The following is a 27,858-nucleotide window of genomic DNA, read 5'->3' as shown; positions in this document are numbered from 1 at the left end:
GGTGGTTAACAATGAGCAGTAGCTTCCTGTGGTTGCAGAGGGTGGATAGGAAGAGAGAAAGCCAAAACAGCCATGAGGGGCTTTTCCAGGTTCCCAGTGTTGCTTCTGACACCTGAAGTTCTGCAAAGTCATCAGCGATTTCATAAGAGACCACCACCACCAGGACTTGTGGGTGGGGAGTGGGCATCATAGACACAGAAATGGACATTAGGAGCTTTCCATTTCAATGTCTTTGTGAGTAGCCCAGGGTTTTTGTTTCTTTCCTGAATGAAAATTAAATGTTCTCTATAGTAGAAATAACAAAAATCTTAAGTCCCTTCAGGATCCCAAATGTCAATTTATTTTACTAACAGAGTTGTAGTAATTGCTCTAAAAATTGTATTCCATTAGAAGTAACTGTTAACTGAAAGACTGGAAAAAAGCAGCAAAGGCAAATTAGGTAGTATATTAGCTTTATTTGCAACTACAAAATGGAATGTGTTATCAAATAAACATATCCTGATAATCTTTTGTAGTTCAGTTATGCAGATGATTTGCATAGGAATTGGCAGCTTTAAATCTTAGGATACAGAGTTCACTGAATTGTGAATTAGATGAACATAAAGTATCACTTATATGTGTACAAACTAAAATACAATTTTTAAATAATAGACCTCTTTTTTCTGTCTTTGGTAGGCATTTAATCCTCTTCCCAGACAAACATCATATTATAATCTCATCTAGGTTAGGTGTGATCCTTCTAAACCAGATATCTTACCTACAGCAAGAAAGCCTCCATTAAATATTGTTAAAGCTACTAGGTTCATTTTTACCACCCTGATATTATTCAAGAACATTAGCCACCTAAAACAATATAAGGAATAGACCAAGGACAACATATTTTAGTAAAAAGCATTAAGTTTGTTATTCTATCTTTTGGAACTTTGTTGTTAGTAACCCTACTAGTGTTTTGTTTTGAATCAGTGCTCAACAACTATTTTTGCTATGATGGTTAACTAAAGGGAAAAATATAAAGCATTTAAGGCCACATTATTTTCTTCTTCAAAATGGATATAGGTTTTTAAAATTCCCATATGGGAAAAATGTGTATATGAATAACTGCAGAATAAAAGTCTGTCAGTGAGGAAATTGGCACTGCTTTTAAGCTAGCAAAATGTTTATGTTTGATGTTTTGTCAACTGAGAGCTTTCTAATCTCTTATCTTGAAATTAAAGTAAGAGCCCTGCAGGGTGGGGCAGGCTTGTACTAGCAGTACAGAGGCTGAATTCACTAGTGTTGAATTGGTGATCAACACTTTCAAAAAAAAAAAAAGAAAGAAAGAAAAGAAATGAGACTGTAGATTTTTGCAGAGCTACTGAGGCCATAGCTATCTTGGAGAGCTGTAGATGGCTCATTAGTGGCTTTGCTTATGATAATGTTTCAAATAAAGCTTTTAATGAATTAATCCTAAACAATTTTGAGAGTATCTTTTAATTAAAAATTATATTCCGTACTTTACTGACTTACAGACAATGCATTTAGTACTTCTTCATTTTGGTTAAACAAAACTTAGTTGGTGATTCAGTTTCCTCCATCATAACATGAGTTCACATAGAACATTGTCTGGAAACTATAGTAGAACATCATAAAGCAAGAAAAATAAGAGAAATAATACTAGTTTTGATTAACTTTTATTGTGTGTGTAGTTAGGCACTGACAGAGACAGTTAGACACCATTGATTATCAAGTGCACTGGTTATAAATTTTAGTGACTTCCTTCAAAGAAATAATTCCAATAGAAGACTCCTTGAATCAACCCAAGAACATGCAGAGATGAACGCTTATTAAATACTAGCAATCATCTTTTATTACTTACACTCCAGCAATACATTAGATTTGCATATAATATGATTTCAAAGCCATTCTATCAAGCAATGCAGTGTTGGAAGCTTAAGATTTCAGAGCATATTAGGTCTACTTACTAGAACCAAAACTGGTACCAAAATAAAAGTTCAAAGAGACAGGGCTTCTATTTCCTGTGATTTGTAATTTCCAGTTTCTAAATTTTCACTGGTTTTCTAACATACCGACAAAGTTAAGTAAAATGATTTTATACTTCAGGAGTAAGCTTCAGGTTAACAAGCATACAAGTTGTCTTTTCTATAATTCAACCGTCCATCTTTGTAAAGCACCTGATGGGATGTTGGAAGTGGCCCTTGACTAAAGTATGCCTGCACATCATTGATTTGCATTAATTATGGCTATGATCTTTAGGGGGAAGAAGAAATGACATACATAGATTTTGTAAAACATGATGAACCTATACATTTTAGCACATCTACATGGAACACAAAATAAAAGTGCAGCAATTCATTGAGTCAACCGCTCATTCTCTCAAAGGGACAAAACTTTCTGTGTCTTTGCTTAATTCTAAAAACCCTGTCCAACTTCAAGTTTTAACTGAGGGAGCCAAGTTAGTATAGTTGCAAATGTAGAATCAGTGACAATGCCTGGCCTGGACTTGGGTTACAGGATCGTGTGAGAAGCCCACTGAGAGTGAGGGAAGGGGACCCCTGAGCTCTCCTGTTCCTGAATCTGTGCTCAAAGCACAGCTATCAGCTAGGGACCCGCAGGGCAGACATTCTGAGTATATTATTTCTTCAAAGAATTTCTAGCACTGTTTGAAAGCCATTTGTTTTGGGACAATATGGTTAAGGTTTCTAGCTTTCTGTGTAAAATGGAACTAAGTTAGCTCTTCCTGTGTCCTTCTTTACTACGGAGGAGATGCAGTATGTGTTCATTTTTGGTTAGTTCTGCTGGAAGTTCATTGGCCTGAAAGAAGATGAGATGGACATCAGTAACTCCTCATAGCTGTTGTGGCTTTAGATACCCACATTTTCTACCCTGCTAGACTCATACTTTTGTATTAAGGCAATACAGATCTTTATGTATACACATTATACATTTAAACAAATATATAAATGTTATCTTCTTGTCTCCATGACATTTGTGTGTGTGTGTGCGCGCGTGCATCCACGTGCACCTACTGGTGGGCATATGTGGCTACTCTCTGAGTCTTGAACTCAGGGCCTGGGTATTGTCCCTTAGCTTTTTTTGCTCAAGGCTGGTGCTCTACCACTTGAGCTACAGCTCCCATTTCTGGCTTCTTGGAAGTTAATTGGAGATAAGAATCTTATGGATTTTCCTGCCTCAGCTGGCTTTGAACCACAATTCTCAGACTTCAGCCTCCTGAGTAGCTAGAATTACAGGCAGGAGCCTGCAATTGCAGTTTTTTCCCCAAGTTTAACTCAGTCCTGGATAGCTTACTAGCAAAAACTGATCACTTTAGGCAGTCCTGTACAGAAGTATATAGGACTAAATTAAAAAAGAAAGGCAATTGTGACTTCTGCTAGCTTATCACAAGCCAGGCCAGCTAATAGAAAACAAATCCAACTATCTGGGACAGAGATAAGTAGAGGCTGTAACAGACATGTTATCTACAAGCAATTCAATGGCAGGAACAGGGAAATAATACTTCTATATGCTAAGTAAAATGGTAAAAGTGACCCTTGGCCTTGGCTGTTCCATTGCTCTTCCTAATGGGTTTCTTTTCCAAATGCCCTGAATATATGTATATATGTATATGTATGTACACATATAAATATATATACATCTAGACATGCATGTTAAGTACTTAGAAACTGCTTTGCTAAAAAGCACTGAATCCTCACCTGGGAAAAAGCCTCACATCCTTGCTCTCATTTTGCATCTGTCTCCATTTTAAACCCTTGGTTCCCATCCCTGCACATAGTAGGCATGTTACTCAAGTAGTGTCTGTCTAAAAAAAACAATCAAACCCCCTGATAACAAGTCTATCTTATTCCCTTTCCTGACTTAAAGGACCAAGATAAGATAACCTAATGGCCCTACTATCTTATATAATGTCTTATTCTGGATATCCCCAGAGCACCTGAAAGTTTTAGTGATTAATCATTGCCCTAAGCTTGTAGTCACCTTGGATTTGGGTAATGACCAGGCTGCCCAATAAACATCTTTATGATAGATGGAAGGTTTACTGAAGCAACCCCAAAAAACACTTCTCCAGGACCAGAACTGAGATAACGGTAAAACTATACCTTTGACCAGGTAAGCACATTTCTTTTCGGGTGCCCCAGTTGCTCCTCTATTTAAACCCAAATCTCATGTTGTACCTATCTCATATTTAAAGGGAAACTAACTTTCCTTCCTCCCATCACTCTGCTCTTTTTTTTATTGTTTCCATTTGCTTTCTTTGGGACCAGTGTTGAATCTGATATGTTGGAAGTTTCAGAGTCAGGGCTCTGGCCTAAGACTCCAAGTATGTGCATATATTTATGGAGGAACTAGAGCTCCATTTCCAATTAAGATTCAGGGTCTGGGGAAGGGGAGGCAGGCACCATAACTGGCTGAGAAGGTATCACAGAAAGCCCTCAAAAAGCTCAAGAAGCAGATCAAGGAGAAAATAAAGAAGAGAAGGAAGATGAAACTTTCAAGTAGAAAAGAGAAAGAAACCCCAAAAGGTAAAAGTGAATGCATTAGGAAAGGCCCCCTGGCCACGGGCAGAATTAAGACATTTGGCAAAAGGTAAGCTGTTCCCTGCGCCTAAAAGATGGCGACTCCTGATTCCACTCCTATTGAACATCTAGATTCCTTGCCATAGTAGTTCTTGCCACCTACAGAATAAAGTGTTGTCCTGAGGGTGGTTGTACATTGAAGAATAACATTTTTTCTTTTGGTAGTGGTACGAGGGTTAACTTTAGGACCTTGTACTTTCTAGGCAGGCACTTATGCTACTTGAGCCACACCCTCAGCCATTATTTTGGATTTTGGTTATTTCTGAGATGGGAAGGGGTCTTATTCTATGTCCTGGCTTGCCTGGACTCTGATCCACCTATTTGTTTCCCTACTTAGCTGTATGATAGGTACACTGCTACAGCCATCCATTGGTTGAACTATATCTGTGTCTCCTAAGAATCATAGGTTTGAGCCACTGATCCTGGCTATGAAGAATCTTTTTTTTTTTTTTTTGTGCCAGTTCTGGGGCTTTAACTCAGGGCCTGGACACTGTCCCTGAGCATCTCCTGTTCAAGACTAGTGATCTACCCCTTGAGTCATAGCATTACTTCAGGCTTTTTCTGTTTATGTGGTACTAAGGAATGGAACCCAGGGCTTCATGCATGCTAGGCAAGCACTCTATCACTAAGTTATCTTCCCAGCCTATAAGTATCTTTTGTAAAAAAGATAACAACAAAAAAATTTTTAGCTCTGGGTACCTGAACCCAGGGGCTTCACTCATGTTAGACAAATATTCTACCACTGATCTACATACCTGGCTCCTTGTTTTTATCTTCAAAACAAATTTTTGGACACAGGGCCTCATTATGAAGCCCACAATGGCCTTAAACTCACAATCTTCCTGCCCCAGATACCCAGGTGCTGGGATTACAAGTGTGAACCACCATGCATGTCTGTTTTACTATAAAAAAGTTCCAACACAGCAATAGAAAAATTCAGTGAGTATTGAAGTATGGAGTAAAGTGAAGATATCTTTTAATGTCTTCTATTAATAAACATCAATCTCATGTCTTCCTTCAGAAAACCAGAAGTGGCACTGTGGCTCAAATGGTAGAGCATCTGCCTTGAGCTGAAGAGCTGAGGGACAGTGCCCAGATGCAGAGTTCAAGCCCCACAACTGACCAAAAAAAAAAAGTTTTGTAGTTTAGATTTTTTTTCATAAGCCATTCTTCCTGCATCTGGGCATGTGACAGCGGTGTAAGTAGATGTTGAATACAAAGAAGTAAAATGACAGTCGTGTGTGTGTGTGTGTGTGTGTGTGTGTGTGTGTGTGTGTGTGTGTGTGTGTTGGTTCTGGAGCTTGAACTCAGGGTCTGGGCACTGTTCCTGAGTTGTGTCTGATCCCCCCCTCCCGCCCCATCCCCGCCAAGGCCAGTACTCTAACACTCGAGCCACAGCTCCACTTCCAGCTTTTTGGTGATTCATTGGAGATAAGAGTCTCAGGGACTTTCCTGCCCAGGCTGAGATCTTCAGCTCTTAGCCTCTTGAGTAACTAGGATTATATGTGTTAGCCTCCAGCACAAGGCAATTTTTTTTTCTATTGCTATTATCAACTCTGACTTCCAAGTTTGGCCTCACTGTAAACTAAAGATTGAGAATGATTAAAATAGAGGTTGGTTTAGTATCAGTGGCATGCACACCTGTCAATATAAAAGCCCCTTACCCCTCACCTCCATGGAGTCACCAAGCATAGCACAAGTGATGCTCAAGATGGGAAAGTCCTACTCTGAGAGATGGTGATGAACTGCCAGGACATTTTTAGGGCACATCTCTGATGATAGAACAATCCTTACTTCCTGTAATGACTGCCTTTTTGGCCTCCGTTGCTCTTGCTGGGAGCCTGAACCATTATCAGTGGAAAACCATTGCTAATGTAAGGCTTGCAGTACAATTCCCTGGGTTAATGCCCTATCTATAGCAAACTCAAGACAGTCATAGGAGCCAGAGTGATGCTTATCTTAGCTTAAGATGATGTCATCTCTTTGCATGAAAACCCAGGGGAGTTAAAAGATGGGGTAAGTGGGTACCTTGTTTCTCAGGGCTGGGTCTGCCCCTGCTTCCAGAAGCAGTGCCACTGTTTTAATATTCCCGCTGAGCACTGCTGCATGGAGTGCTGACGTCCCATTCTAAAAGAAAATGACAGAGTATGTCAGGAGAAGCTCAGCCACTGGCACTTAGCTTGGCTTTCATCATGAATCATCGGAGTGATAAGACGATTACCTCAAGTGTTAGTCTTTCCTATATTCTCTTGAAAATCACAGTAGCACCTAGTATAATGCCTTCAGATCTCCAGCCATGGTCAGTGCAAGGATTACCAATGTCTTCTTGCAAAGGAAACAAGGAATCTGGCCCAGGCTACACATGACTTCACGGTCACTGTAAGAATCTTATTTTTGTAGTTTGTATTTATTTATTTACTGTTGATAGTACTGGGTTTTGAACTCAAAACCTACTCCTGCTTGCTAGGCAGGTACTCTATTACTTAAGCCATGTTGCTAGACCTTTTTATTCTTGTTAGTTTTGAGATAGGGTTTTGCTTTTTGCCTGGGCTTGCTTCCTGCCATACCTGGAATGACAGACAGACAGACAGACCTATGCCTGGACTTTTCTGTTGAGATGAGGGTCTCAACAACTCTTTTGCCAAGACCAACCTGAAACTTGGATATAGTTGGCATGAACAGTGTGAGCCATTAGTGCCTAGCCCTCTGAGAGTTTTCTATACTTTACAATTCGCTACAGGAAAACAAACAAAATCCCCCAGCAATACTATGCTGAACTTTTTTCTTTGTACTTTTGCTGATCCACTTCCTGCTGGGCTATAGATATCTGAAGAGACTACTTGGAGCCCAGCTAGAGCCATTGAGTACAGAGTCTTTGAATCTGTGTCCTAAGACAATTTTTCTGAGCCCTCAGTTGAAGTATTTGTGAGCACTGAAGGGCCTCGAAGATGAATTCCTGATGCTATGTAAAATTTAGTGGAAACACTTATTAAAATAAGGAAGCAATAAAGGTAGCTCAGAGATAAGAATTTGGGAGGGGAAAAGAAGACAATAGAATCAAATTGGTATAAGGATGATGAACAATAGGATGTTGGGTGTATGTGTGTGTGTGTATGTGTGTGTATTCTTTATGTATGTCTAAAAATAGTGTCCAAATGCAAGCTAATGACTCAAACCCATTGTGACTTTGTAAAAGCAGAATATCATTCTTACAGAAAATTCTTATGGTTGTTTTCATATTACATATGATAATTCACTAATCTGATAACATTCTCTCTGCCTCTTCATATATATGTATATATTTATATATGTATATATTTGTAATTTTTTTGAGATAGGGGTCTTTCTATGCAGCCAAGGCTGGCCTTGACTCTGCACACAGCCATGTTTAGTTACTCAAGAAATGTCTGTCTCAGTCTCCTGAGTGCTGGGATTACAGATGTACTACTATTCTCAATTTACATGATTAATTATGAACTAATATATCAACTCCACCTATTTGCAACATGGCTAATAAAAAAAAGCCAAAGAAGCTAGGTGCTGGGTGGTTCACACCTGTAATCCTAGCTACTCAGAAGATTAGATCTGAAGATTTTAGGTCTGAGATTGTGGCTCAAAGCCAACCCAGGGAAGAAAAGTCTGAGAGACTATCTCCAATTGCCAAGCAGAAAAGCTGGACTGCAGTTGTGACTCAAATGGTAGAGTGCCAGTCATGAGCAAGAAAGCTGAGCAATAGTTCAAGACTTGAGTTTAAGCCCTGGTGTTGGCACAAAACCAAACAGAAAGTCAAAAAAGAATGGTTGGAAACAATCCTAGATATTGAGAAGTTCATTTCTAAAGCATCTTTTTATGTGCATAATTTCACTTTCACAGATGTATTTTGTTTACAAACAGTTTGAACAAGTGCAACCTTTTTTGGCTTCCAAGTTCAAGGAAGATTAGAAGTAGCTTATTAAGAGAATGGAGAGAGACCGCCACAGTGAACCCAGTGATTCTGGTAATGGATGAAAGCAAGAATGGAGTATAAAATACAAAGGGCAGATAAAATATGTATAGTATGAACACACAATACAGAACTATTGTTTGAAAGTTTTTAACTTGTTATTATAAAGCTGATATACAGAGGGGCTATAATTGATTATATAGATCTTGATAGATCGTGAGGGCACAGTCTCCAAACTGCTAAACACTGTGCCAACGTAGAATAGATTTGGTGTCCTGTGTTTAAGAAAACAGTAGGGTAGGGTCTGGGTAAAGTAGTAGAGAGCCTGTCTAGCAAGTATGGTGCCCTGAAATCAAACTCTAGTACTGCCATAAAACAAAAACAAAACAAAACAAAAAAAACAACTATATAGTTGGGTCAACAAAGTATGGCCTATGGGCCAAGTCTAGCCCAGTTTCTGTTTTTGTCTATTCTATAAGCTAAGAATTGCTTTTTCACATTTAAATGATTCTTAAAAACCTGAAAAGAACATTTGTAGCTGTGAAAACAGGAAATTTCATAAATACAATATAGTTAAATAAATGAAACTATGGGAATGAAGCCATACTTTCCTTGCTTTTTGTTTATTACTGTCATAGCAGACTTGAGGAATGGTGATAGATACCTTGTGGTCCACTGTTATGGTTTGGATATGAAATGCTCCCACAGGCTCTTGTATTGAACCCTTGGTCCCCACCAGGTGATACTATTTTGGGAGGTGGTGGAAACGTTAGGAGGTGGGGCCTAGCTGGAAGAAGAGGTCTGATGGCAGCATGCCACAGGACTAGGTCCCTTCTTCCTCTGCTTTCTGGCTGCCATGATGTAAAGTGGTCTGCTCTGTCATGTTCTCCATGAGAAAATTGTAAGCCAAAATAAATCTGTCCTCTCTTAGATTGTTTATGTTGAAAAGCTGGACTAACACACTCACAATGCCTATGTACTGTCCGGTCCTTTATATATAAAAAATGTTTGCTGACCCCTAGTGTTCATTAGAGATTTTTAATCCAAAATAATTTAAACTTACCGAAGAGATGTTGGGCTGTTTTCTGGAAGACCCAGGATGCCAGAAAGACATATTTTCTGGGGTTTTCAGGTGTGCTAGGCTAATTTTATTTCATTTAAGGAAACTAAGCACAGTAGTTCTTTGCTCAGCGTAATGAAAGAAGGTCCTCAGTATTTTTCTTAATTGCACAGATCTTCCAAACGATATCAATTTGGCTTATTTTCCTGTTTATTTATGCTTTTTTTTTTTGTCAGTTGTAGGGCTTGAACTTAGGGCCTGGGTCCTGTCCTTAGCTCTTCTGCTCAAAACTAGCATTCTACCACTTTGATCCACAGCTCCACGTCTGGTTTTCCAGTGGTTAACTGGAGATAAGAGTCTCACAGACTTAACTGCATCCTGAATAGCTAGGATTACAGGTGTGTTACAGTTCCTGAGTAGCTAGGATTACAACTACCAGCACCTGGCTACTTTCCAATTTTAGAAATTTCATTGACTGTATATCTTTTTATTTCCCCTGAAAAATTAAATACTGATAGACTGTGTTTTCTCTTTTTGTTTTTGAAACAGGGTTGCATTATGAAGCTCACAATGACCTCAAACTTGTGATCCTCCTGCCTCAACCTGAGATTACAGGCATGAGCAATTACACTTGGCTTGCTTTTTGTTTTGCCATGTTCACATTTCTACTAGTGTCTATAAAAGTATCCAGCCACAAGGAATTAAGGAGGTGGTTTCTTAAGAAAACACTAACCAGGCTGATTATTCTCTTATTCTACTGTAATATACATATATATTTGTTTTCTAAGCTCTCCCTTTTTTTTAATTTAATTTTATTTGCGAACATACTGTACAGAGGAGTTACAATTACATGGGCAGGATAATGCATACATTTCTTACCAAGCATTGCAGCCTCCTCCTTTGTTTACCCTTCACATCCCTTCCCAGCCCTAAGCTCTCCCTTTTATAGACTGGGACAATTTCTCCTGGTATCTTACCTTCAAAATACCAAGAGTGGGTGAAAATTTAAGCAACTCCTGGATCACATCACTATACCCTTTGTTGGCTGCTTTCAACAATGCTGTAGTGCCATCCTGAATAGAAAAGGGAAAATAGAAGTTGATTATTAACATATGTTGGCTGAGGAATAAGTGTCAGTTCAGAACTGGGAGTGCATTATGCTTGTTAGAAACATTTGTGTAAGAAGAACAAATCAACAATATTTCAACCTGGGAGTATTTTAGTTTATTAGGTCATTAATTTATATGAGAGTATCAGCCACATTATGTCTGATTAGGGAATTCATACCCTTCTGATCTCTTAGAGCCACTGGGTCAGGGACAAGGGCATATTTGTAGGATACTGGTGGACTAGGAGGACTTGGAGGAAATTGCTTATCTGTCTTTTATGATTTAAATTATTGTTGAACTGTATTTGCTGTTTTGAACATTTTTTCTACAGTCATCTTGCTCTATATATCTATATATTTGTCCCATGTATCTATTTGCCTGTGTGTGTGTGGGGGGGGTGATGGAGAGAGGAGGAGGGATAGATTGAAATCTGCTAAAAGTCCAAATGCAAAGAATTAAGAAGTTAACATTCAACTTTGGCCATTTTTGGCTCAAGAAGAGATTTCCCAGATTCCGTTGAGAGTTTCCTGCTTTAAGGTACCAATTGCTTGCTGCTTTTGAAGACTTGCTCCTGAGTTCTCCTGCAACCAGGGCCCTACATCTCCCTGATATGTGGGCTTGTCTGCAATGGGAAAAAGGAAAGTAGGATGAGGGGATTTTTCCTTTTCTGGCTTTAGAGATGGTGGGAAGAAAAGAAAAAGAGTGGGAAAAGAGGACAGGATCTTTCCTTCAGATTTCCCATTTTAGGCGTAGATTTGGCATGGGGTGGGGGGCATGGGATGGTAATAGAAAGGCAAAGGGACCAGACACAGAGATCCTGACAGAAAGCAAACAGCCTGCTGTGGGCAGATCCTTGTAACCTCCAACCTGACCTTAGTTAACTGTGTGGCAAAGCCTTGCTGCCTGGGCCCACGAGGCAGAATTAGGAGACACTGGACAAACTACTGTGGACAGTAGGGCAGGGTATAGAAGTGCAGAGTTGGAGGGATGTATGGGGGGATGTGGCTCTGCAGGGAATAGGGATGAGGTTAGCCAGCCAGAGTCACTGCTTGGCTCTAAACCAGAGATCCCAGGCCTGAGGCCAAGTAAAACTCCCCCCATCCTCAGTTGGTCCAGAAGTCCTCTCAGGTAAAAGACAGCACCTTCAACACCTGGGAAGTTTCTGCCACATCGGAATTTGTTTTCCTGCTAAAGAGCAGGTGGAGGTTGGGAGGCTGCCCTGGTGAGTTCTAGACAAAATATAAACCCTGTTTTCTGGGCATGTCTGAGCCCAGTGGGGTGGGTGGCTGGGTGATCGCAGCACCCCTGGCACTCACATTTCGCTCGGCATCGCGGTCAGCTCCACGAAGCAGCATCACCCGTACCACCTCGCTGTGGCCCATCTGGGACGCGATCCACAGGGGTGCCGTTCCATCCTGCAGGGGAGAGGAGGCAGCCATTGTGACTGAGGCCCACCCCACTGGGCCTCTAGAATGTGGGAAACAAGATCCTGAAGCCAGCAGCCTGAGAAGAGATGTCCAGAGGAGAGGAGGCTGCCCATGGTTGCCAAGCTTGGCCTCTGGCAGGGTCTGGCCTGCTTAAGAAGTTGTCCATGTCCACGTTGGGGACTGACAAAAAGCAGAGTCTGCGGCAGACTTGCTGCAAAGCTGTGTGGGAGCGTTGCTCAGGGCAGTGGAGTTGCACATGAGACAGGACAAACTCCACACCTCCAGAAACAAGCTAGCCTGTCAATCCCCAGATATCCCGGTGGGTGGAGTTAAGATAACAGGACACACCTACCTAGAATAAACCCAGCATGTCTTTGGGCCAGGGGGCAGTTTCCTTTGAGGTGGGGTTAGGGGGAGGTGGATCAAACTCAAGACATGACTCTTCTATGCTGATGTCCATAGCCTCCTCCCTCCCCACCCCCCTGGCCACGTCAAGTTTTAAGGAAGTTAGGTTTATGTTAGCTTCTTCTAGGAGATGATGTACCCTAACTAGTTAGGCAGGATAGCATTTATTGTATATCATTCCCTAATACCCCCTTTTTGTTAATTGTAGGCTATGAAGCTGGGATGATTGTTCCAGAAGGACAAGGCAAAATGCCCAAGGGATAGAGAAGGATTTGACAGTAGGGTCATACCTACCAGAAAGAATGGAAAAATGGGAAATCTTGCTAGTGTAGGAAGGAGAATCAAAGGATAGTGCAAGGTGGGGAAGAGAGAAGAAAGCCAGGGTGGGAGGAATACCCAAGTAAATTGTGGGGATTCCAGACAGGGAAGTTTTCTCCTTGGGACTGAGTTCATGAAAAATCACAAGTCCCCTAGAGTGGCTGTTCTAGCTAGTGTCTGAAAGAATAGAAATGGTTTGCAGGGTTCCAGTGGCCAATGCCTGTAATCCTAGCTACTCACGAGGCTAAGACCTGTGAGGATCGTGGTTCAAAGCTAGTGTGGCAGGAAAGTCCATGAGACTCTTATCTCCAATTAACCACCAGAAAACCAGAAGTGGTGCTTTGGCTCAAGTGGTAGAGTGATTGCCTTGAGCTGAAGAGCTGAGGGACAGTGCCCAGGCCCAGCATTCAAGCTTCATGACCAACACACATGCACACACACACACACACACACACACACAAAAGAATAGAAATACTGGCAGTAAACATGAGAACATGAAACATCCTCCAACCACTATGGCCCACATCCACTCAGCATCTGGCTAACCAGGTGTGTCTGTATGAACCCAGAAGTGCTGGAGAAACTGACCAGGAGTGAACCAAAGCCACAGAGGCAGTCTTCATGAGTAGAGATGAAGGCAGAGCCAGTGTCTATGATGGGACCAGCTGGCTCTCTAGGTACCAGGGCAGGATGTTTGGGGAGCAGGGAGGACAACGTTACATCTTCCTAACTCCCACCCAATGCCAGAGTGACTGCCTGAGTGCTGAGAGCTTAGGTCACTTTGGAAAGAAGGGCAGGAGGATGAAACAAGATCTGGAATCACCTAAACTTAATCCCTGAGGTCATTACTGTAACATAGCCCCAAGAGTCTGCTTTAGACAGATAAGACTGATTTACCTACCTACTGGCTGAAGGGCAAGCCGATGCAGTTACAGAATATAAAGTTACATCTGCTGTAGAGTGTAATTTCAGACCCAGCCTATTAGCCAAAGTACAAGATTATTTTCCATTGTCCTGGCTAAGTGACAGAGGACAGGGACATTTGAGTGGAATGGTAGAACATGGCAAACTCATGGAAGTTCAGAAGGCTCTGGGAATGGATGCCGTGATATGGTCTGAGTCTGTAGGCACCTCGGTCTTGGGAGACGTAGGGCAAGAGTTGTTGAAACAACTTCCTCCAACCTTTTCCTGGGGCTTTTTTGGAAATAGTCTTGAATCTAATATTTAATTAAAAAATTATCCTCTGTTCTAAAAGCACAAACTAAGATTATTTTATCTTTCACAAAGCACTTCCATGTTCTTTAATTTGGCTCTCCCAGTTTAGGATATCATCATACATTCATTCATTCAACCAGTCAACCATTATTAAGCAGTAGCTTCTAATCTCAGGCAGAATGCTAAAAGAGATGTCCCAGGTCTAGAAAGAACTTAGCCTACCGAAGAGACATTTCTGTATGACTGCTGTACTGTGTTAAGAGTAGTGATGAAACTGTGGGCAGGACCTTTAGGTTTTGTCATGTGGCAGAGAGAGGAAGGCACTTCTCTTTCCATACCTGCTCTGGGTCCATTTTGTTCTTTGCAAATATCTCCACCAGAGGGCAGGCAGGGAAGGGAGCTGGGCTTCCTTCCAGATATGCAATTCAAGGGCTTGCTTGTTTTTTTTAATAAAATTGCATGTGGAAAAGTGCACAGATGATCATCCTGGGAACAACTGTTGCTATTGTCAATTTGTAATAGTTATGGCAACTGCAACAGACATGTTGAGGAAAAACTAGTTACCTGGCTATGAAACCTTAGGGAAATGCTTGTCATTTTCAGTGTCCACTAATGGAGAAAATGAGCCTTATAGAGGAAACAGGTATAAAGACAGCAAGCATCAGGGTTGGCTCACAGACACTTAGAAAATGTCCACTGAATTTGAATTTTTATTTTGGTTCACAGATTATTCTTTCTCTGTCTGTATGTTTCTCTTTTTCTCTCTCCCCTTTCCCCATTTATTTTTGTGGTGCTAGGGATCAAACCCAGGGCCTTGCTCTCTAACACTGAACTACATTCTTATTTTCACTGGATGTTTGCTTCAAACAACAACAAAAAACCCCCATTAAATCCTTTGAGGCAAATATTAAATATGTAAAATACAAAGAAATCTAAAACAATTTGCCTTTTATATTAAAATCTCTGCACTTGTAATTTATGTATCCAATTCATACACTTTTCAGGCTATTTAAACTTCAATAATCCTACCATAATCCTAAATAGAAAGAATAACAATAAGGGCCAAAGAATATAATAGCAATAAAATACATAAATCACTATGAAGTGACAGTTACAATCTCCACGGCACTTTTTTTTTTTTTAAAAAAAAAGGGAAACATTTGGACAGGTGCAGGTGGCTCACACCTTTGATCCTAGCTACTCAGTTGGCTGAGATTTGAGGATTGCTGTTCAAAGCCCCTGAGACTCTTATCTCTAATTAACTACCACAAAGCCAGAAGTGGAGCTGTGGCTAGAGTGTTAGCCTTGAGAAAAAGTTGCTCAGGGATAGTGCACAAGCCCTTTGTGTGCACAGGCCCTGTGTGTCTGTCTATACAGACACACACATGGAAACATATCTCAAGGTTTAAGGCAGCTGTTACTATTTGTGTGTATACCAAGCGGAAAAGGGTAGACCAAATGATAGATGAAAGACACATGGAGACTCAGGGTCAATAATGAGGCTGGCTAAAGACAAACTAAGCTGAACAGCTTAGTTTGAGCATGCCTGGGCATGCTCAACAGTGGCTGGCTGATGATTACAGGAAGGACTCAAGTACTAGATTAAATAGAGTCTTTTATAGACAGGGTCATGCTTTGTAGCCCAGGCCTCAAACTTTCTATCCTTTGCCTTAGCCTCCCATGAGGGTTGGATCATAAGAATACCCATCTTTAGTAGCTTTGGCTTTCGTAGATCCTTCCAAATCTATTATTATGTACTTGAATGTATTTTATAGATATGAACATGTAGATCTAATGTATATTATACATAGATCACAACATGAGACCTAGATACTGTCCCTGGGCTCTTTTGTTCAAGGCTGGTGTTCTACAACTTAAGCCACAGCTCCACTTCCAGCTTTTTAATGATTAATTGGAGATAAGAGACTCAGACTTTCTTGCTTGGGATGTCTTCAAACTATGATCCTCAGTCTCAGCCTCATAAGTAGCTAGGATTACAGGCATGGGCCACCAGTGTCTAGTTTGTACATTTGTTTCTGAGACAAACAGGATTGTTTGTTCCAAAGCAACCTGGAACTCACTGTGTAGCCTAGGCTAGCCTCAAACTTGCAATTCTCCTGCGTAAGCCTTCCAAGTGTCAGGATTATAGGTGTACACACCATGCCTGGCTAGAAACTAATCTTAAATGGTTTATGAGAAAAAAAGAATAAAAATCAATCTCTGAATAGGAGCAAGGATATGAATGGCAGGAGCTCTTTGTACTGTCTTCCAGTCCTTATGTATAGACTACTTCCACCTGCAGGCTCAGGCCAGGCAGGCTCTTGGGAACCAATTCTTTTTTCTTTTATTGGCTTATATCAGCTAAACAGGAGGAGATTTCATTGTTACATATCTACACATATTCATACTGTATTCTAATCAATGTTGCCTCTTCTATCACACTTCTGTCCTCTTTCCCTTGGGGACCAACTCTATTCTAAGATAGAAGTGAGGCAAGGAAACTTGCCAGTGGCAGATGGCATCTGATATCAAGGCAATTTTGACGCTAGCTCTACATGACCAAAAGTACTGCACTAAGGAGACTGGAGGTGTGGCTCAAGTGGTAGAGTGCCAGCCTTGCAAGTGAGAGGCCTCGAGTTCAAGTTCAAAGCCTAGTTTATCCCCCCCCCCAAAGTTTCTGAGGGATTATTTTATATGCTTCTCATAGTAATCCTCTGGCAGAGATAGCATGATTGTCCTGGTTTTACAGATGAGAAGAGAAACTGAAGTTCAGGGGAAGTAAACAACTTGCTCAAGGTCATGTAGCTAATAAACCAAGCTAAACTGTGTTCATCTCCTTAATACATCCATATTCCCATCTCTTCCTTCCCAGCTCCTTAGTTGCCCTTTACAGTCTTCCTGGGGCTTCTGTTCTGCCCAGGAACCTAGGCCCCACACTTAAGAGTTTCCTAATTTTCAGTCATGGATCATTCAGGACCACAGGCTTCCAGCCCTCCTTAGTGCCCTGCCCTGTGTGTGTTCTGACAGTAAATTCAGCTTATGTGAGTGCCTGCCTTGTACAGAGAGACTGCCTGTTCAAGCCTTCCTGTGGTTGCTCCTGCCAATCTGTAGGCTCCCCACCCCCACCCCACCTCTGCATTCATCCCTCCAACCCTATGACCTAGAATAACATTTACTTGCCAGGCCCCAGCAACAATGTGTGCAACTCCCATTACAGGCTTCTAGAAGAGAAGGTGCTCTATTAGATAACCTTTCTATTGGAATGTAAAGAAATACTGATTAGCACCTGAACAAGACTGCATGGAAATGAGTGATGCCAGGCTAACTCAGGCAAATAAAGTCCAACCTTCGCCACTATAGAAAATGTTGTAAAGCAAGTAAGTTGAATTTGGAAACAGCGTATGTTGGTAGAAAAACTGTTGATAGAAAAACTAAGTATCAGGGAGGTAGAGATAGGGAGGATTGCAGTTCAAGGTTAGCCCTGGCAAAAAGTTAGTGAGACACCCATTTAAAAAAATAAGCCAGGAGTGGTGGTGCCTACCCGTGTTACCGGCTATGCAGGGAGGAGAATTACAGTCCTGAAAGGCCTAGGCAAAAACTCAAGTCCCTATCTGAAAACTAACTTCAAGTACAAAGGGCTGGAGATATGGCTCAAGTGACAGACTGTCTATGTAGCAAGATCAAGTCCTTGAGTTCAAACCCTAGCACTATAAAAAGAAAGGAAGAAAGAGGAAAGAAAACTTGACTGAATAGACATCTTAGGGATTAGAGCTTTGAGTAACATCCACTCTACTTGGTGAAGATACAAGAAAATAAAATAGGCTTTTGGAATGACTCTGAAGTTCAGTGATTCTGACTGTTGACCTATTTGCCAGACAATGTGGAAAGGAGAAGCCAATGTCTGACTGTGCCTGGCTTTGTGATTGTGATTCCTCAGTATAGATATCAAAAATATCTCCACTAAGTTCTCAGTGACAGAGTTACAAAGAAAAGGCACTGTACTGCAGCTCAGATCAAATATCAGCTGAGTGGTTCCTTTCTTCCTTCCTTCCCTCCTTCCTTTTCTCCCTTCCTTCATTTCTCCATTCCTTCCTTCCTTCCCTCCTTTCTTTCTTTCTTTCGTACTTGGGTTTGAACTCAGGCTGGAGCTTGCTCTACCTCTTGAGTCATGCCTCCAGCCCCAGCTGAGTAATTTCACTGCAACTTTATTAATACCCTGCCATCAAATGTCAGAATTTCACAGAAGGTCATTGCAATAATTATAAATCAGATTTATAAATAATTAGGAACCTATGCTTGTCCTTATTTATAATCTTACGAAGTTTTTGGGAATGACCCATTATGTCCACTGAGATTACAAAATAAAACAGTAGCTTCCAGCTGCACTTCCTATAACACATTCTATCATGTGCAGGCCATTTTAATAGAAAATTTTCATTATACTTCTTTTTTAACTTCCTTAGAACTTGTAACCAAGTTATCCAGGGCTGGTATCACCTTGGTCATATTTGTGACATCATTTGTTTTCTTAAGCAGAGTGAAGTCAGCAGGGGTATACTTTCAGAGAAGGGGGAAGGTGAATCTGTCTGCCCTGTTAGATAAAAGCCTCTAGTTATAGACTCACAGAAAGGCAGTAAAAATGATTATGATTTGGGAGCACAATGGGTGAGTGTACTGTACAAAATGGAATGTTTTATTGCTAGTCTTTCTTTCTTTCTTTTTGGTGTCTGTCCTAGGGCTTGAACTCAGGGCTTGGGCGCAGTCCCTGAGTTTCTTCTGCTCAAGGCTAGCATTGTATCATTTGACCCACAGCTCTACTTTAGGTTTTTTTGGTAGTTCAGTAGTACCAGGGCTGGCTTTGAACTATAATCCTCAGAGCTCCAGAGTAGCTAGGATTATAGATGTGAGCCACTGGTGCCCAGCTGCTTTTTGTCTTCCAAAGCAATTCCAATTTTATGAAACACATGTTTCCTGAATGACAGCCTTTTCTAAGCTGGACTCTCAGTTTGAATATATCATAAGGTAGTTGCCTGTGCCTTTGGAAGGGTGTATCACCTGCCCCTTTAACCTGGGTTGGGCTCTGACACTCACAGGCCAGGTCATCTACTCTGACTGGGTTATCCTCCTCCGTGTGGAAGAAGGAAAACAGCCAAGGTGTGTTATGGTTACCACTGCAGTGTTGCTCTACTCTTTACCTTGTTGGCTTTAACGTCAACACATGACTCAGTTTAGACTCAAGTGTATATAACCCATGCACTATTTGAAATACTGTCTCATATCAAATTGGGTGATTTTATTTTTTTACAAACAGAGCTTTAGGCAGGTGAATACTAAATCTATTTTACAACCTGATTTGTCAAAAAGTGCCAGAAGTTATGTTGGAAGCATGTACTGACAGAGACTTGATAATCTTAACCATTTCCTGTCTAGATTCACAGAGGTACCTTTGATAATGGCTTCCAAAACAAACGTAGGCAATTTAATACTCATCCATTTCTTTAATTTGGTAAATACAAGTCTCTGATTCAGAAGCAATCACCAGTTTCAAAATAATAAGAACTGACAAGGAAATATTAAACTCTAACTCTCAAATATCAGCTTAGGCAGGCTGGACAGTGTAACTCTCTCTAAACTACTCTTTTTCCCGAAAGAGTTTCTGAGGCCCTCTAGAACTAATAAGATCTTTAAAATCCTAAAAATAAAGTCTGACATTAGTAGCAGCACCTGGCACTATGTGGGAAATACTAACTGAAAGTTTAATAAAACAAATGCTAAAACTCTGGGAGCTTGAAGAGACTATCAGGCTCATTTTTCCCAGCCTCTTGATTTTGAGATGAAAGTCCAGAGAAGTTGATTAGCTTGTCAAAACCACATGGCTAGTTACTGGCAGAGTTGATTTTAAAATTGTGGATTCTTGACTCAAACCTGCCCTACCCAAAGGTTCAGCAGGGCTTTCGCTTCTGAGAACCCAAGAAGCCTATGGCCTGCAGCTCAGACCAACATGAAGGCCCTGTTCCTGTGAATTCTATACATATCCCAGCATTCCCTTACCAGTCAATTACAGTGGAAGCCTGCTTGATGGTAATTACTAGAAAGAAATGAGCTTGACTTTTCCCTTAAAACAACACCAACTACCTTTGTCATTTGTGGTAGCTAGAATGTGCCTATCTGTGGGTGGTAGGCAAGCAGTTATAAATGAATTAATGGCTCTATGGAGAGTGCAAATAGTGTAATTATTTTTTTTTTGGGTCGGTCATGGTACCTGTAATCTGGGCCTGGGCGCTGTCCCTGAGCTCTTCAGCTCAAGGCGAGTGCCCTACCACTTGAGCCACAGCACTACTTCCAACTTTTTTCTGCTTATGTGGTGCTGAGGAATCGAACCCTTGGCCTCATGCATGCAAGGCAAGCACTTTTACCACTGAGCCACCTTCCTAGCCCAGCAAATAGTTTAATTTTTTAGAAAGATTAAGTCAAAGCCCAACAAAATAAGTATCAGGATATAGGTACTTGCAAGAGGAGTGGGGGGCAAGGAAAGAGGAGTAGAAGAATGAAGGGGGAAAGGAGTAGAATGCAGGCAGGAAGGTATATACCACAGAATTGAGAAAAGTAAGGGAAGGGGTGCATTGACAGAGGGTGAAGATGCTAAAGGGATGACACAGATCAAGATGCATTGTATAAACTTGTTGTTGTTGTTGGTCGTGGGGCTTGAACTCTGGGCCTGGGTGTTATCCCTGAGCTCTTCAGCTCAAGGTGAGTGCTCTACCACTTGAGCCACAGCACCACTTCCAGTTTTCTAGTGGTTTATTAGAGATAAGAGTCTCATGGACTTTCTTGCCCAGGCTGGCTTTGAACCATGATCCTTAGATCTCAGCTTCCTGAGTAGTGAGGATTATAGGCTACTGGTGTCCAGCTTAAACTGCTTTGTTAAATGGCAAAAACCCCTCAATAAACAATCTAAAAACTAAGAAAAGCGAGGGAAGGAAAGGGTGGGTGAGAATGTTGAAAGGGGTGACATCAATCAAGGGGCACTACAGTCACAAATTGCTTTGTTGAAGGGCAACTTCTTTGTATAACTACTTAAAGATAGTAAAAATATTTAAAAAAAAACTTTACCTTTGTAAAAGTGGTTCCTAATCTGAAATGTTTTGTTAAAGACTAATTAAAGATTAATTAATTAAAGACTGGGCACAACTAGGTCATATAGAATAGCTAATTATGCTCCCTTCTGTTGGGTGGGTTCTTTACCATTTATAAGGTGCTGCCAGTGTTATTTTGCATTTCTGTGTTGTTAAGTGAATTACCAGATATTGGTAAATGAAGTCTCCATAGCCTATAATTTGTAAGAAAAGAAGGGGGTGGGCAAGCCTACTCATGACTCTTTAGGCAGGTGTGAGCTCCTCTTGGGCTTAGCAAGAAAGGTAGGTAAGGAGATAACATAGCATATCAGCAGAGGGACCACACAAAGGCATTGCCTCTATTTACCTCTGCACAGGCCAGCCAACACTCTACTTCAGTGCAGCCATGATTTATTTGAACAGGAGGTGGCAGAATGTGTACTTGACCTCAGACACTAAACACTCCAGTTTTGAAAGCTTTGAATGGTGATGTCAGCTTGTTTTGATAGGCCGTTAGGCAAGTCATAAGCATAGAATAGTTGAAATCGAAATCAAAGATTAACTTTTTTATTACAGGGCAAAAGGATTTAAAGAATGCCTAGAGCTACCAGTTATCTCAGGTATGTGCTGCTCGGGGACACCTGGCCCTCCCTGCCTTGTACATACACACTGTGGCGAGCTTCCCTCATGGACATTACCTGCCTTGGCTGGTTGACTTTTGCTCCTGAAGACAACAATAATCGAATAACATCCAAGTAACCACCTTGGGCGGCTAAGAAGAGGGCAGTGGCTCCATCCTGAGAGATAACAGATTAAAAAGTGTTCAAAAAAAGAATCAAGTTTCGTATTTAGTTAAAAGAAATTAAGAGCTCCAAATACATGCATTTATACAATTTTCCTTTTCTAAGCTTTTGTCAGTTATGAGGTTAAATTGACAAATATTCAGACCTATTTCATGTATTTTTATGAGTGGGGGGGCCTTTCAAATTCATTTCTAATTTGCTCTTTCTGCTCTCTTATCCATGTCCCCACTCCCTCAACATGCAGTTTCTTGAAGTATTAAAAGACACAATGGGCTGGGTATAGCTTAGTGCTGGAGTGCTTGCCTAACTATAGGAGCAAAACCCTAGGATTGGTTGATTCCCAGAACTGTTTTCAGAAAACCTGCCTTAGAAAGAATCTCTACAAAGTTGCTTCCTGACAGTTCAATAGACACTAATAATAGCTATAAATATAAAAGTCAGTCCTGTCCATGGTCTAAATGAGTGCTCCAATTTTCTTGCTAATCCTGGGGCTTAAACTTGTGGCCTCGGTGCTATCTCTGAGCTTCTTTTGCTCAGGGCTAGAGCTCTACTACTTGAGCCGCCACTCTACTCCTGGCTTTTTTTGTTAGTTAATTGGAGATAAGAGTCTCACAGACTTTCCTGCCCTCAGATCTCAGCTTCCTAAATAGCTAGGGTTATGGGCATGAGCCACCAATGCTGGCTTGGGTTTTCAACCGAGTGTCTATGATTTCTGTTTTGTTGTTGTTGTTGTTGTTCTTGGAACCATATTGTCAGAGCTGGGAAAGTGGCTCAGTGGTAGAGTGTTTGCCTTGCACGCATGTGGCCCTGGGTTCAATTCCTCAGCAGAAAAAGCCAGAAGTGGTGCTGTGGCTCAAATGATAGAGTGCTAGCCTTGAGCTGAAGAGCTGAGGGACAGTGCTCAGGCCCAGAGTTCAGGCCCCACGACAGACCAAAAAAAAAGAATTATATTGTCAGATTATTTCAGTAAATGGGTTGGCTGAGCATATGTATTTTCCTGGGTGCCTGCTTCACACACAGACACAGAGAAGCTCAGGTTTCACTGTTTCTTAACAGAGCTCCTCCTAGTAGAAAACACCCAGACAACACAGTTCATTACCACTCCTCCAGGTGGGAATGCTCACCACAAGCTAACACACACCAGCTTTCCTTCAAGTCTAACCAGATGTGTCACAGGTGAGGTACTGGATTTCCAGTGATGTCAGCTGTGCTGCCAGATGGGCCTTAAGGCAATAATAAAAAAAAAATTAAACAACCTGTACAGATTTTTAAGCAGATATTTGTGAAGAGAATAGATTGGGCCTGTTCTGGGTTACTCTATATCATATAAAGAACAGCTTTAAGGGCTTGGTCTAGCCTTGACTTATTCTTTTTAGAAAACCATAGTTTTGACCTAAGCTACTCCATTTTGAATGGGAGTGCCAAAACAGAATTACCCTACATCTTGTTTACAGCAAATAAAATGTTACCAGCAGTAAACTTATCAAATTAGATAAAAAAAATCTGGATGAGTGGGCATTTCAACCTATATCAAGATAACCACTCCCCTGAAGTCTTAAGCACACCAGACCCAGGATAGATAACACTCCTTCAGCTGAATCATACTTAGAAATAGGACAGGGAGGGACAGGCTCACCTGCCATCTGACTATCTGGGGTGTGTGGCAAGGATTAATAGGTGAAGAATCCCTAACTCTGTCCCTATCACTTCAATTCCGCTGGACTCCCCTGCTTGATGTGACCCGCTCAAATTGTGGATGCAGTAAGCCATATCAATTCTGTACCTGAAAAACAGCTCTGCATTTAGAATCAGCAAGGCAGCCAGGAGGAACTCTGTATTTTGTCACCATCAGGCCTCAATCGCTGTCTTACCTAACCACCTGCAGTAACTCTCTTCTGTCTCCACTTTCAGCTCTAGCTTTGAACCTTGTGGTTGATGCTTTAACCCTTTCTGTAACCTCTAAATTATTGTGAAGTGTGATATGTGATCTAACAGTCAATATTAGCAATTGAGTTTGAAGAAAAGAACTTTTGTTGTCCATGGCCTCAACTATCAGTGATACTTGGTAAATTAACACCAAGGAAATTGACATACCTCATGAATTTGTTATTCAATAAATTCTGCCATTGTGGAAAGACACAGTATTCCCATCTATATTTCTGACATAGCTTGTTCTTGACAATTTGATACTGAGATAAAATATTCAGCTGCTTCTTAATGCATTGTCATTAAAGTGTACCATGCCCTCCACAGTTGCTAACTTGGGAATTTTCTGAACTGGACAGTATACTGGTTTTTCATTATGCACCACAAGTTTCAGTTCTAGAAGTTTTCAGGAATCCTTGATCTCTGTCCCTGTCCCCATATTCTAATTGTTCATTTTTTATTTAGTTACTTTTTAAAGTTAGTTTTCTTCAGCTGTTTTTTTTTTGGGGGGGGGGAAGGGGTAGGTTGTGGTGCTTGAACCCTGGGCCTAGGTGCTATTCCTGAGCAATTCAGCTCAAGGCTAGCACTCCACCACTTGAGTCACAGCACCACTTCCGGTTTTCTGGTGGTTAATTGGAGATAAGAGTCTCACAGACTTTCCTGCCTGGGCTGGTTTTGAACTGTGATCCTCAGATCTCAGTCTCCTGAGTAGCTAGGATTACAGGTGTGAGCCACCAGTGCCCAACTCTTCAGCTGTTTTTAATGGGAGCATTTGGACTATCTGGGTGAAGGTAAGTGTGGAAGTTATGGTGCATGAAATTTCCTGACTAACATTATTAACAAAGAAAAATGTACTAGGAGCAAGGTTCCCCACAAATTCAGTTCTAAGATTTTGTGCCACCCCAAGAATGTTCTGTCAGAATATTATCTGTACACTAATTCTACATCTACACTCAAACTGGATTGATGATTATGAGTGGTCAAGCTCTGAAAAATCACCATCCACTTTCCCTTTTCAAAGCCTTTGGCTACATAAACTAGGATACACCCTTAGCTACACTTCACTGATATACACATAGAAAAGTCTATAGCCAAAGCTTTAGATTTACATTTCTTAGACATGGCCATATGTCAGAACCACCTGTTGCTTCAGTTGTGACTCCAGAGACTGGCTTGGTTGTCCTGGAATCAGTTCTAGAAATGAGTATTTCTAAAAGCTCCCCAGGACTGTAATGGGCATCCAGGGTTGAGAAACACTTCTTTAGATCATTATCAAGTAATCCAAACATTCCAACAGTAATGCTGCAGGTTCAGAAAGTGTTACAGATGTTGAAGAAAGCACCAGAGGGTAAGGCTACTTGCTGTAGACTTCAAAGTGGCCTGTGATTTGTCAGAGTTAACTAGGTAAACTCTAAAAAGGATATTCAAATGGAGACATTCACACCTACATAGCTCATTACCTGACTATGAAAGTTTAGTGCCTGAGGCATAAGGGTTAAATGCCTACTTGTAGGGTGACCTAAAATAGTTTCCTAGATAATTTGTCTCCTTGAGACTCTGTCAAATCACTTCATATCCCATATTTTGTTTTTTTTTCCCTACAAAATCAGAACAACACTTGCCATAAATCCTATAGAATTACCATGACAAGAGTCCTTACATAATGTGCTAATTGCCAATTAGCTGGAAATAGACCTGGGCTAGCAGCAGATGGCCGTCAAAGATCAATGGAGCATGTTCTTTTCATGGGTCTTCATCCATCTACCTTGCTTATCTTTCAAATATATTGGGTTCTTCTCTTCATGCCCTTCCATACAAATACAACAGGACAGTATATTTTGCTTTTTGACAAGTCCATATGCCATGCGGCATGAGTACATATGCATGATATGTTTGAAGATGTTAATTGAGCAGGTAGCTGGAGTGTGACAGAATAAGCTCAACAGATCAGCTATTCTTTTTTCCTTTTAGTGTCTAAGATTAGAGTCCCACTGTTCATTATGATATTTTTTGAAGCTGGCTTATCTGACATCTGAATTTAGACTGCAGTGTGATAACGTGATAAAGGAAGGAGCAGGTATCCACTGGACATCCCTTAGCAAGCACTCACATAAAGTTGGTCATGGATGTTGGCTCCGTGCTTCAGTAATGTCTCCACCACCTGCCTGTGCCCATACTGACTGGCAGCCAACAGGGCAGTGCCTCCATCCTATGCACATGAATATATAAACACATTAGAGACAGCTCAAGCAGAAGCTCCTCATACAGAACATTGGAAGAAACTCGCTTTCCTTTTTTCCCCTTTTCCTTTTATAATGATTGTAGGGGAGCATATAAAAATTCACACCTATGCATCCTAAAGGTGATTAAAGGTCATAAGTTAGGGGCCCAGGCTTACAGAAAAAGGGTTATGTAATACCAGCCTAACATGCCCCAGGACTTGGCACCAAGCCTCTTTTGTTCTCCTGCTATGTAAGACAGGAAACTGGTCCCCAGAAAAAAAAAAGTGAGGAGGGAAAGCACGTATGTGGACAGCGGGACAGATCGACATATGTGCAGAGAAGGAGGTACACATGTGGACACATGGGGAAACAGGCACCCAGACACCGAGACTCGTGCACTTTACTCTGTTTAGTTTATTCCTACAATAAATTATTCTTCTTTAATTGCCTTTGGCTGGCCGAGTCTTTTTGCCGAAACTGTAATGTTGGACTGAAAAATGGCAGCAGTGCCAACATTAGCCAGCCACCGACCCCAACAATTTTGATAGGATTCACCTTAACGATGAGAAATGATGTTGTAAACTTGGATGACTTATTCAGAGATAAAGTTATTTCACCAAGTTATTGTGATTTAGAAGTTTCTCATGCCAAATGCAGAATCATCTATTCAGGAATCATAGGATAGAAAGTCTGTACCATTTTTGTCAGTTCTGCCTTAGAAATACCAGAAGAACCTCTCAAGGCTTCTGGCTAGAGACTCCCTTAACAAACATGAACTTCTCTCTATAGTGTACCTGGTTAGAAGCCACTGAGTCTAAGGTGCTTTGATGGGGTGGCCCTCTGGGGCTATTGCTTTCAGGAGACAACCTCTGCCTCCATTAGAAGAGCACATGATAGTATATTTCATGTGTCTCTCACGTTCCTGCTTAGTGTTTGCCTTTGAACATATGCCAATTTTCCCAGGTCTCTTTTAAAGTTTGGGGCCTAAACTCAGCATTGCACTGTAAAGCAGGTGTTTCATCCACTCAACTTTTATCTCTATAGCTTAAATTAGAATTAGTTCTTATGGCAACCACATCACACTACTGACTCATTGAGTTTGTGGTCAATGAAAACCATTAATGGCTTTCCTCAGGTGGTACTGGTAAGACATTATCTTTTCCCATCTAGGATTGTTGAGTTGTTTGGCTCTGTGGACACTTAAGTTAATAATAAATAATTTGAGAACATGCAATCTGGTTCAAAAATGCGAATCATTAATATGGCTGTGTGGCTTCTAAATTTGGACATAGGGTTTTTGCTAGAAGAGAGTTCTGATCTAGTAGGCCTAAGGTGAAGTTCTGTCATGTGGAATGACTGATAGGCAGATGGCAGGTAGCCTCACCTGTAGAAACTGTGCTATAAGAGCTCCTATGATCATGCACAGGCAATATCCCGGGAGATGAGAGATGGGCTGTGTGGTGGGAAAGGGTGCTTAAAGGGAAAGAAACCAAAAGGAGACAGGAGGAAGGCTGAGGTTGTTGAAGATGGTGATGGGAACATTGAGAAATTGCTTAATACCACCAATGAGCTGCGCTGTTTTCAAGCTCTGTCCCTTGAATGTCCCCCTATCTTTGCATCATGAGAGAGAGAAAAAAGAGAGAGAGGGAGAGGGAGAGAGAGAGAGGGAGAGGGAGAGAGAAAAGAGAGGGAGAGAGAGAAGAGAGGGAGAGGGAGAGAGAGA

At 41.2% G+C, this 27,858-nt stretch overlaps 1 protein-coding gene across 1 annotated transcript in view; it reads right to left on the bottom strand.

The window, feature by feature from the left end:
* Positions 1–461: 461 nt before the first annotated feature.
* The window catches only part of Ankrd29 (ankyrin repeat domain 29), a 66,128-nt gene continuing 38,731 nt past the window's right edge, over positions 462–27,858 (bottom strand). The window contains exons 5-10 of the mRNA XM_013014816.1: positions 26,024–26,122; positions 21,883–21,981; positions 12,021–12,119; positions 10,573–10,668; positions 6,621–6,719; positions 462–2,811 (exon numbers count right to left, since the gene is read on the bottom strand). Of these exons, the coding sequence (XP_012870270.1) occupies positions 2,728–2,811; positions 6,621–6,719; positions 10,573–10,668; positions 12,021–12,119; positions 21,883–21,981; positions 26,024–26,122 (576 nt within the window). The 3' untranslated portion in view covers positions 462–2,727. The remainder of the gene's footprint in view (positions 2,812–6,620; positions 6,720–10,572; positions 10,669–12,020; positions 12,120–21,882; positions 21,982–26,023; positions 26,123–27,858) is intronic.

This window comes from Dipodomys ordii, unplaced genomic scaffold (genome assembly GCF_000151885.1).
Source record: "Dipodomys ordii isolate 6190 unplaced genomic scaffold, Dord_2.0 Scaffold25, whole genome shotgun sequence".
NCBI lineage: Eukaryota > Metazoa > Chordata > Mammalia > Rodentia > Heteromyidae > Dipodomys > Dipodomys ordii.
The sequence above is the reverse complement of the archived record's forward strand: the minus strand, read 5'-3'. Positions and strand labels throughout refer to the sequence as shown.